Source organism: Cherax quadricarinatus, chromosome 46, assembly GCF_038502225.1.
Source record: "Cherax quadricarinatus isolate ZL_2023a chromosome 46, ASM3850222v1, whole genome shotgun sequence".
NCBI lineage: Eukaryota > Metazoa > Arthropoda > Malacostraca > Decapoda > Parastacidae > Cherax > Cherax quadricarinatus.
Window position 1 is genome coordinate 7,786,621 of NC_091337.1, and position 12,449 is coordinate 7,799,069.

At 40.9% G+C, this 12,449-nt stretch overlaps 1 protein-coding gene across 5 annotated transcripts in view; it reads left to right on the plus strand.

The window, feature by feature from the left end:
• The window catches only part of LOC128696740 (uncharacterized), a 294,106-nt gene that overhangs the window by 17,213 nt on the left and 264,444 nt on the right, over positions 1–12,449 (plus strand). For all 5 annotated transcript variants that reach the window (XR_011393202.1, XM_070094479.1, XM_070094481.1 and 2 more), the window contains exon 2: positions 6,608–6,711. Coding sequence is in view for 4 of the 5 variants with exons in the window: in XM_070094479.1 (XP_069950580.1) it covers positions 6,608–6,711 (104 nt within the window). In the remaining variant the exon portion in view is untranslated. The remainder of the gene's footprint in view (positions 1–6,607; positions 6,712–12,449) is intronic.

Genomic DNA, 12,449 nt, shown 5'->3' on the forward strand with positions numbered 1-12,449 from the left:
TTCTTTTTTTTCTTTCTCTCTCTCTTTCACTAAAAAAAAAATGGTTGGGACTCGCAGGAATCAGGGATCAGATGACAATGGTACTGGTAGGGAGGAATGGATGGAGGAACAGTGGAAAAGGATAGAGCAAGAATGGGAGAGAAAATTAGGAGAGCTTTCTGAAAAAATGGAGAAAGAGCTCTCTGTGAAATGGGAAAAGAGGTTGGAGAAGGAGACGAAGAATTGGGAGGCACAAGTCGAAACTGCAGTAGCCAGGGTAAAGGTCCTAGAATTTGAGGTAAACAGGCTGAAGCAAGTCTCAGGGGTAGTAACCAGAGAAGACATACCATACGAAGCTGAGAGGCTGAACAGGAAGGAAGGAGATTTGAATTATGCTAAGGTCATATTAGCCTGCAAAGAAGGGCCAGGGAGTGAAAGGGAAGAGCAGATGGGTGCAGATGGAGAGGGAGATAGGTTGAATGCTGAGGCACAACCATGCTACCAAGAGCCAATGGAAAAATCAAGGGAGAAAATGACCACATACAGACAGGAACCAGAGTCACAGAGGGAGAGGCAATGGGAGGAGGAAAGGGCAAAATCAGTGATTATCCATGGGCTTCGGGAGAGAGAGGAAAGGACACACACTGAAAGATGGCAGGAAGAAAGAAAGGAGATTGAGAAAATCATCACAGAAATAGGGGGAGAAGACATGGATGAGATTGTAAATTTTCAGAGAATAGGGGGGTACTTGAAGGGGAGAAACCGACCGATCAAGCTGATTCTCAGGACAGAAGCAGTGCGGAACAGGATCCTCCAAGAGAAACCACGGTTGAAAAGCTCGGAAGAGTACAAGAAGGTGTTCCTAGACAGAGACAGAACACAAACAGAGAGACAGCAGCTGAGGGAGAGGACAAAAAAGCGAAAGGAGCTAGGAAAGGAGACAAGGATGGAACCAGCAGAGGTCAGTCAGAGCAGAACAGAGCAGCAAGGGCAAGCACACACACAACTATCCTCAGAACCCCACAACCTATCACACCATCCCAACCCACAATACAATCCATACCCACAGCTTCCACCCAACCCCCAACCATAGAATCCCACAGTATGCTACCAGGTCTCCCACCCCCACAGGCCCCCCAAACCACAGTGTTGGAAAGGAAACTGAAGGTATGGTACACAAACGCTGATGGAATAACAAACAAGTGGGAGGAGTGGCACGAAAGAGTCAAAGAGGCATCACCAGACATCATAGCGATCACAGAAACCAAGCTTACAGGTATGATAACAGATGCCATCTTTCCAGCGGGATACCAGATCCTGAGAAAAGACAGAAGGAACAGGGGGGGGGGGGTGGAGGAGTGGCATTGCTGATCAAACACCGATGGAATTTTGATGAGCTGGAGAGAGGAGACAGCGGAGAAGAAAGTGATTACATAGCAGGAACGCTTCACTCTGGTGGTCCCAAGGTGATAATTGCAGTGATGTATAACCCACCACAGAACAGCAGGAGGCCAAGGCAAGAGTATGACGAGAGCAATAGAGCGATGGTTGACACACTGGCTGCAGTGGCCAGAAGAGCTCATGCATGCAGGGCAAAGCTACTGATCATGGGTGACTTTAACCACAAGGAGATCGACTGGGAGAACTTGGAGCCACATGGGGGCCAAGATACATGGAGGGCTAAGATGATGGAGGTGGTATTGGAAAACTTCATGTACCAACATGTAAGGGACACTACAAGAGAGAGAGGAGAGGATGAACCAGCAAGACTGGACTTAGTATTCACCTTGAGTAGTGCAGATATTGAGGACATCACATATGAAAGACCCCTTGGTGCCAGCGATCATGTGGTTTTGAGCTTCGAATACACAGTAGAGCTACAAGTGGAGGGGGAAGCAGGAAGGCCAGGACAAATGAAACCAAACTACAGGAAAGGGGACTACACAGGAATGAGGAACTTCCTGAATGAGGTTCAGTGGTACAGAGAACTGGCAGGGAAGCCAGTTAATGAGATGATGGAATATGTAGCAACAATGTGCAAGGAGGCTGAGGAGAGGTTTATACCCAAGGGTAACAGGAATAATGAAAAAGCCAGGATGAGCCCATGGTTCACCCAAAGATGCAAGGAGGCAAAAACCAAGTGTGCTAGGGAATGGAAGAAATATAGAAGGCAAAGGAACCAGGAGAATAAGGAGAGCAGTCGTAGAGCCAGAAACGAATATGCACAGATAAGAAGGGAGGCCCAGCGTCAATATGAAAACGACATAGCAGCAAAAGCCAAATCTGACCCAAAGCTGTTATACAGCCACATCAGGAAGAAAACAACCGTCAAGGACCAGGTAATCAGGCTAAGGAAGGAAGGAGGAGAGATAACAAGAAATGACCGTGAAATATGTGAGGAACTCAACAAGAGATTCAAAGAAGTGTTCACAGAGGAGACAGAAGGGGCTCCAGAAAGACGGAGAGGTGGGGTACACCACCACGTGCTGGACACAGTACACATAACCGAGGAAGAAGTGAAGAGGCTTCTGAGTGAGCTAGATACCTCAAAGGCAATGGGGCCAGATAACATCTCTCCATGGGTCCTGAGAGAGGGAGCAGAGGCGCTATGTATACCCCTAACAACAATATTCAATACATCTATCAAAACAGGGAGATTGCCTGAGGCATGGAAGACAGCAAATGTGGTCCCAATCTTTAAAAAAGGAGACAGACATGAAGCACTAAACTACAGACCAGTGTCACTGACATGTATAGCATGCAAAATCATGGAAAAGATTGTCAGGAGAAGAATGGTGGAACATCTAGAAAGGAATGATCTCATCACCAGCAGACAACATGGCTTCAGAGACTGGAAATCCTGTGTCACAAACCTACTGGAGTTCTATGACATGGTGACAGCAGTAAGACAAGAGAGAGAGGGGTGGGTGGATTGCATTTTCTTGGACTGCAAGAAGGCGTTTGACACAGTACCACACAAGAGATTAGTGCAAAAACTGGAGGACCAAGCAGGGATAACAGGGAAGGCACTGCAATGGATCAGGGAATACTTGTCAGGAAGATAAGAAATCTCACCATATCAAAAACGATATACTCAGATCACAACATAATTGAGGTTCAGACATGTATGCGTGGAGCCCCAGATCGACATAATGAGACTAGTCACGAAGGAGCATTCACCAAATTCAACTTCAATAACAAAAACATAAAGTGGGACCAAGTAAACCAAGTCCTAACCGATATAAGCTGGGAAGATATACTAAGCAACACAGACCCCAACTTATGCCTAGAACAGATTAACTTGGTGGCACTCGATGTATGCACAAAGCTTATTCCTCTAAGAAAAAGGAGGAATAGATGTTAAATAGAAAGAGACAGGCGCTCCCTTTACAGGCGACGGAAAAGAATAACAGAGCGGCTAAAAGAGGTCAATATATCTGAAATGCGTAGGGAGACACTGGTCAGAGAAATAGCAAGCATCGAACTTAAGCTAAAGGAATCTTATAGGAGTCAGGAATCACGGGAAGAACTAAAAGCCATAAATGAAATCGAAAGAAACCCAAAGTATTTCTTCTCCTATGCCAAATCAAAGTCGAGAACAACGTCCAGTATTGGGCCCCTACTTAAACAAGATGGGTCCTACACAGATGACAGCAAGGAAATGAGTGAGCTACTCAATTCCCAATATGACTCAGTTTTTAGCAAGCCGTTAACCAGACTGAGAGTCGAAGATCAAAATGAATTTTTTATGAGAGAGCCACAGAATTTGGTTAACACAAGCCTATCCGATGTTATCCTGACGCCAAATGACTTCGAACAGGCGATAAATGACATGCCCATGCACTCTGCCCCAGGGCCAGACTCATGGAACTCCGTGTTCATCAAGAACTGCAAGAAGCCCCTATCACGAGCCTTTTCCATTCTATGGAGAGGGAGCATGGACATGGGGGTTGTCCCACAGTTACTAAAAACAACAGACATAGCCCCACTCCACAAAGGGGGCAGTAAAGCAACAGCAAAGAACTACAGACCAATAGCACTAACATCCCATATCATAAAAATCTTTGAAAGGGTCCTAAGAAGCAAGATCACCACCCATCTAGAAACCCATCAGTTACACAACCCAGGGCAACATGGGTTTAGAACAGGTCGCTCCTGTCTCTCTCAACTTTTGGATCACTACGACAAGGTCCTAAATGCACTAGAAGACAAAAAGAATGCAGATGTAATATATACAGACTTTGCAAAAGCCTTCAACAAGTGTGACCATGGCGTAATAGCGCACAAAATGCGTGCTAAAGGAATAACAGGAAAAGTCGGTCAATGGATCTATAATTTCCTCACTAACAGAACACAGAGTAGCCGTCAACAGAGTAAAGTCCGAGGCAGCTACGGTGAAAAGCTCTGTTCCACAAGGCACAGTACTTGCTCCCATCTTGTTCCTCATCCTCATATCCGACATAGACAAGGATGTCAGCCACAGCACCGTGTCTTCCTTTGCAGATGACACCTGAATCTGCATGACAGTGTCTTCCATTGCAGACACTGCAAGGCACCAGGTGGACATCAACCAAATCTTTCAGTGGGCTGCAGAAAACAATATGAAGTTCAATGATGAGAAATTTCAATTACTCAGATATGGTAAACACGAGGAAATTAAATCTTCATCAGAGTACAAAACAAATTCTGGCCACAAAATAGAGCGAAACACCAACGTCAAAGACCTGGGAGTGATCATGTCGGAGGATCTCACCTTCAAGGACCATAACATTGTATCAATCGCATCTGCTAGAAAAATGACAGGATGGATAATGAGAACCTTCAAAACTAGGGAGGCCAAGCCCATGATGACACTCTTCAGGTCACTTGTTCTATCTAGGCTGGAATATTGCTGCACACTAACAGCACCTTTCAAGGCAGGTGAAATTGCTGACCTAGAAAATGTACAGAGAACCTTCACGGCGCTCATAACGGAGATAAAACACCTCAATTACTGGGATCGCTTGAGGTTCCTAAAACTGTATTCCCTGGAACGCAGGCGGGAGAGATACATAATTATATACACCTGGAAAATCCTAGAGGGACTAGTACCGAATTTGCGCACGAAAATCTCTCACTACGAAAGCAAAAGACTTGGCACACGATGCAACATCCCCCCAATGAAAAGCAGGGGTGTCACTAGCACGTTAAGAGACCATACAATAAGTGTCAGGGGCCCGAGACTGTTCAACTGCCTCCCAGCATACATAAGGGGGATTACCAACAGACCCCTGGCAGTCTTCAAGCTGGCACTGGACAAGCACCTAAAGTCGGTTCCTGACCAGCCGGGCTGTGGCTCGTACATTGGTTTGCGTACAGCCAGCAGTAACAGCCTGGTTGATCAGGCTCTGATCCACCAGGAGGCCTGGTCACAGACCGGGCCGCAGGGGCGTTGACCCCAGAACTCTCTCCAGGTAAACTCCAGGAAGTATTTCTTCAGCCACAGAGTAGTCAGGAAGTGGAATAGTTTGGGAAGCGATGTAGTGGAGGCAGGATCCATACATAGCTTTAAGCAGAGGTACGATAATGCTCATGGTTCAGGGAGAGTGACCTAGTAGCGACCAGTGAAGAGGCGGGGCCAGGAGCTTGGACTCGACCCCTGCAACCTCAACTAGGTGAGTAAAACTAGGTGAGTACACACACACACACATATATACATATATATATATACTATATATATATATATATATATATATATATATATATATATATATATATATATATATATATATATATATATATATATATATATATGTGTGTGTGTGTGTGTGTGTGTTAGCCCCTGACACTTATTGTGTTGTCTCTTATCATACTCAGGCTTATTTCTCACCTGCATTTCAAGGCATACAGGTCAAGGGACTTCAACCATTCCCAGTGATTTAGGTGCTTTATGGGACTTGTACGTGCATGGAAAATTCTCTGTATGTTCTCTAGGTCTGCAATTTTGCCTGCCTTGAAAGGGGCCATTAATGTACAGCAGTATTCCAGCCTAGAGAGAGCAAGCAATTTGAAGAGAATCATCGTTGGCTTCGTATCTCCAGTTTTGAATGTTCTCAGCCATCCTACCATTTCCCTAGATGTAGTAGACACATTGTCGTGATCTTTGAAAGTGAGAATCTCTGACATTACCATTCCCAGGTCCATATTAGTTTTTTGCTCGGTTGTGTGATTGGAATTTGGTTTATGCTCCAATACAGTTTTTATTTCTTCAAGTTTTTTATAGCAGAGTAATTGAAATTTGTCTTCATTGAAATTCATGCGTGTTGTAAGAGGCGACTAAAATGCCGAGAGCAAGGGGCTAGTAGCCCCTTCTCCTGTATATATTACTAAATTTAAAAAGTCTAATGTGCGTTATACTCCACATCTATTATTTTATTAATTATTTTACCCCTTTGAATGCATTTCCTGTATAATATACTTATCTTGTATGTTGCAGAGTGAACTGCAGAGAGGGAACTGGATATCATTGTGGAGAGGAAATGTGATAGCGTGCATGTTGCAAAGAACAGTGCTGAAGGAATGTAATAACGTGTATGTTGTGGTGTGCGTTGTGGAGAGGAAATGTGATAATTTGTCTTGCATGTTGCAGAGTGCCGTGCAGAGAGGGAACGTGATGATATAAAACGATTAAAGGTGGTGGCAGGAGGAAACATCACACTGACCTGCTATGCTCAGGCAAATCAGTTGCGTGCAGTAAGTTGACGTACATGTACAGTATTAGTATTGTAATCATGGATCTCAGAATGCGTAGTGAATGGGATGAAATCAGGAATGAACCAAGGAAAGGGATCAAGAACCCTTCACAGATATTAAGGCATTTCCCATCCCATGCAGAGACATACAAAATAGAATTTGCTTATGAATTAGGATTAATTAATGTTGAGAACTGTTTAAAAATTCATAATTATAGAAGAAAAAATATGAAATACACATATGTACTATTCAAGAATTGTGAAAAATTGGCACTGCTACATCAACTGCCAACAGTAAAATATCAGGCTGTTTTCATGACATAAATTTGGTAAAGACAGTCCCATCATTCATGATAGCATCAGCCAACTTAAGTTGAAGAATGAAACTGATAAATGATTATTGGTACAATACTAGAATAAAAAATAATATCTTTAATTGATTACCAGTGACTTTTTACAAGGCAGTCTCTTAGGAAAGATGAAACCTTATGTGGAAAATTGCATTTATCTGAATGTAACTAATTATGTACATAACAGTAAATGATAACAAAGATAATTATTATTTATCAATGTTACATAGACAAGTAGGAATTTGGGACACCTAGGTCGCAAAAAATGTCCCCCTTCAATACCTACCACTGTCATAACCACAAGTTGCTCTGGACCTATTAATTAAATGAAATATACATACACCAGGAAGACTGGTAAATATATAAATTTGTGGACTGTATATTAAAAATAATAAATGGTTATATATATACACAATTACATAACAGAAGGAAAATATATCTTAATATCACTCACCAATTTGACTGGATATTAAGTTGTATCATACTCAGAAAAACCTCACTAACTAAATTTATGAAAACACTGGCCAAAATTATACACAAATCTAGAGAGCTTATCTGAGGTTCCTGGAGCTGTCTTGTCCAGTCGTCTGATATCTCAAGTTATGCAGGAATGCATGTCCAACAATTTCGCCTCCTATTTGAGAGGTGTCAGCCTAATTTCAACCTCTAGAGCACGAAAATTCCTTCCCATCACACCAACGTTGTACACAATTCAAAACCAAGATGGCGAGTCTCCTCTGCGCAGACGCAGGCTTTCCGTTTTCTATGACATAAATATTATTAAATACAGTATGGCCATCTATTTACATATAAATACTGAATTTCTGGAAAATATATACAATATTTTCCACACTGCGGCCGGCTGGAGTTCGTTGCTAAATGATTCAAATTACTCCTTCCTTTAGGAGACGATTCCAGCCAGTTCTGGCTTGAGTGGCTGTTCTCCTAATAGGTCTTACTACGATTTCATCTTCCAGCATCACTTGGTCTGCGTTATCTTCCATATCACTCATGTCACTTTCCCTCAGATTTTCATTTACGTTTGATTGAACACCTAATTCCAAGGAAATAAATTTATTAATTGTGCGTAAACTTTCCTTGCCACGACACAACACTTTGACATTCCTGACAACACCTTGTGCATCTGGGTACAATGTCAATACTTTGCCCAGAGGCTACAATGTTCGATGTTGTTCAGTGTCAATTAACACAATGTCACCTGGTTGAATGGTCTGTCGATTTACTGCCTCTGTCGCACCATAAAAGTGTTCACATAGTGTAAGAAGATATTCCTTACGCCACACATTAGACCAATAATCAATTACTTTATTTAACGTTTTAAATTTATTACACAACACTGCCGCATCATTGTAATCTTCATCACTTTCTTCCGGATTATCTCTATAGACAGGGGCAGCTTCCAATTTCCTTCCACATATTAGGTGAGAAGGTGTTAATACTTCTGCATCAGGTGTATCACTCATGTACAGGAGAGGCCTATTATTTATACGATTTTCTGCCTCCACTAACACTGCACGGAATTCTTCCAAATTAATTCTCTTCCGGTGTAGTACTTTGCGGAGACACCTCTTCACTGTGCCTATCAGTCTTTCGTACAGCCCCCCCTGCCAAGGGGCTCCAGGAGTAATAAATTTCCAGGTACATCCTCGCTGGGTTAACAGAGATTGAACATCGTTACTATTATTTAATTCTATCAAGTGTTGAGCACCTGCTACAAAATTTGTGGCATTATCCGAAATCATCAACCTCGGACAGGATCTCCTAGCTGCAAATTTTTGAAACAGCTGTATAAACTGTTCTGCAGACAAGTCCTGTGCCACTTCTAAATGAACTGCCCTAGTAGCAGTACAGGTGAACAAACAAACATATACTTTCAGTGGAACACCATTTGACGTACCTGTTAAAATTATTGGACCACTATAGTCTACACCTGTTACATCAAATGGTTTCACTAATTGTACACGCTCCTTTGGCAATGGTGGAGGACCTGGGTACATATAGGATCTGGCATCCACATGGCTACATATTACACAAGATTTAATCACCCTTTTTACACTTTGCCATCCTTGTGGAATCCAGAAAGTTTCCCTAATACAATTTAAGGTATCTTGTACCCCACCATGCATTACATTTTTATGGGCATTTAGAACAATCAAATTTGTTAGATGATGAGTTTTGGGCAGTAAGATAGGGTGTTTAGCATAATCACCCAATTCAGTATTTTGTAACCTACCTCTGCACCTAATTACATTGCTCTCTAAATTCAGCCCCAATTTCTCTATTATAGAACCTTTCACAATTTTTCTTTCCATCATCAATTTAATCTCACTTCCATTGATTTCCTCCTGTACCCTCTTTATCCAATATTCAAGAGGATGTGAAAACTTAAATGAAATATTCATCTTGTTTAGAAATTTAAACACCAACTTAGTTACATTGATTAGTTTGGGTAAAGAAGAATACCTATTTATATCAATGGCTAAGGGAGGACAAACTATTGGAGCGGTGGTCACAGTAATTTCAACAGGAGCAATATACACCTTTTGTACAGGCCAATTAGCTTTATTTACCAACCAGCTCGGTCCTTTAAACCATGATACAGCATTTACAAATTTAGCATAAGGTAAACCTCAAGACAAGAAATCAGCTGGATTCTCCTCACCAGGTATATGATTAAATGTTAACACATGCTGACCCAAACTATTATACTTCTCTTGCATCTGATAAATTTCAGCGACTCTGTTTTGTACGTACACAATTTTACTGTTTCCACTGCGAATCCATTGTAAGGATACCTCATTATCAGACCAAATTACAGTGTCGCTAATATTTACCTCCTGCAACTTATTTCTTATATAATTAGCTAATTTGACACCTACATAAATGGCTGTTAATTCCAACTGAGGTAAGGTGCGTGATTTAATTGGAGACACTTTAGCCTTAAACATAACAAGAGAAATAACACTATTACATTGAAGGTAAGCAACTGCTCCATATGCCAATTTTGAAGCATCACAAAAAATGTGGAGTACATTTTTTCCATTTGGATTGGCCACCTGGCGTGGGAACTCCAACATTGGAATTTTCTCATAATCACCAATTAATTCATCTCACCTGTTAATGAATTTCTCAGGTAGAATTTCATCCCAAGCACATTTAAGTTTCCATGCTTCCTGAATTAATAATTTCTCTCTTATAGTAAGGGGTGACACTAAACCTAGTGGATCAAAACATTTGGAAACTTCAGCAAGCAAAACTCTCTTAGTTAATTTATTGGGCATACTATAATTATTAGGTTTTAACATTAACAAATCTCTCTCAGTATCCCAAGTTAAACCCAATACATTACTAAATTTTGGCACTTCATCTCCAGGGTAATCTTTACTTATTTTGTCCTTTAATTTGGACGAATTACTATTCCATTCTCTCAGAGGCATATTTGCACTTTGCATTATTTTATTAGCCTCTCCATAAGTCATTAACAGTTCTTCTTCAGTTGACGTCACACCCAGGAAATTGTCCACATAAAATTGTTTGCTCATTACTTTACTCAATGGACTTCCCGTACATTTAAGGTGTGCATTTATCGTCGCTTGAAGTAGGAACGGACTAGATGTAGCACCAAATAATACGCTCCTAAAGCGAAAGGTTTTCAGAGGGCTAAGTGGGTCACTAGGATTCTCAGGCCATAAGAAGCGGGTACAATCCCGGTCAGCCTCTTGTAAACCCACTCTTAAGAAAGCTTTACTTATGTCAGCCGTAAAGGCATAATTCTTCATCCTGAAATTTAATAAGATATCTCCTAATTTTTCCATCAATGACGGACCTGTCATCAAACAGTCATTTAAACTAGGTACATTTTTGTTATTCCTGGCACTACAATTAAACACAATTCTCGGAGGAGTGGTCTTAGAATCCTTCTTCACTCCGTGATGTGGCAAATAGTGACCATAAATTTTGGCTTGCTCAGGAGGTACCTCTTCTATAAATTTATTAATTAACTGCTCAGCAATTATATCATTATAGGCAGTTAACAATTCTGGTGTCTTACTCAGTTTGTGGAGCTGAGCTTTTAACTGCCCATATGCCATTCTGTAATTAGTGGGCAATTCTGGATGGTTCAGTCTCCACAGAAGTCGTATCCAGTATTGTCCAGATTCAAATTTTACATCTTTCAGGTACTGCTCCTGAGTAAAAGAATCGTCTGGACTTTCTTCATTTACATTTATTCCAATGCTGTCTAATTCCCACAATTTATGCACTGGCTCAACACCATCCTCTATGGAAGAATTATACTGGGGTACAACTTCATGAGTAAGACACACAGTTATGGTATTTGTAGTTTCCTCTAGTCATGAATTATTATTACGAGGAATCCTACCATACATTACATGGCCTCCTGCAGTCTTCAAAAGGGTGACACCACATTTCTTTACCATACCCTTTACAAAGGAGGCATAATAGTCACTACCTATCAAAATATTTATTGGGCCTACAGAATCATCACTTACACCAGAAGGTGCTAAATTTACATTATGTGAGAGTCTTTCTGTAGCTTTACTAAGCCCTACTGTAGATATTTTCTCTGGAAGTCTATCTACAATTACTGCATTAACACGTTTTTTCTCATTGCCCAACCTGACAGTTACATAAACAGTGTCATACAATTGAGCCCTTTTATCCGAGAGAAAACCAGATAATTTTAAAGTTGTGGGATCTCCCATCTGTACTTTCATACCATCAAGACATTTACATTTTATGAAAGTACGCTGGGATCCCTGGTCCAATAATGCAGTTACATTTTTTGATTTATGCCTTTTATCATCAATTTTTACCTGTAACACAGGTAAGGCTACTTCAGCAAAACCATCATTATTAACATTAGCAGCAATTTTTACATTAGCCACTGTTGTGTCAGGATTGTCAACATTATCATTATTATCAACATTAACATATAGACCCTTACACATGACTATATGGTGTCTTCCTTTGTGACATTGATAACAGAAGTTTAATTTGGCATAACAATCCTTTACATTGTGATTACCCAAACACCTGATACATCTGTCAAGTTCCTCCAATCTTTCAACTTTATCATTCCATGAATTGTATGCATTGCAATTCTTAGAAAAATGAGTACCCTTGCAGAAAAGACAATCTCTCTTTTCTTTGACTGGTTTCTTATTAACTGTGCTACTCTTAGGAGGGTACTTATTCTTCTTACCTTGTGGAGAATCATTATTTCTGATTCTTGCTACTTGATATGCACCTATGCAACTATTTTTAGGAAATGAATTTTGATTATTACCATTGGGATAATTTTTCCCTTTGTGAAACTTGACAGATACCTCAGAGTTATTATGTGTTG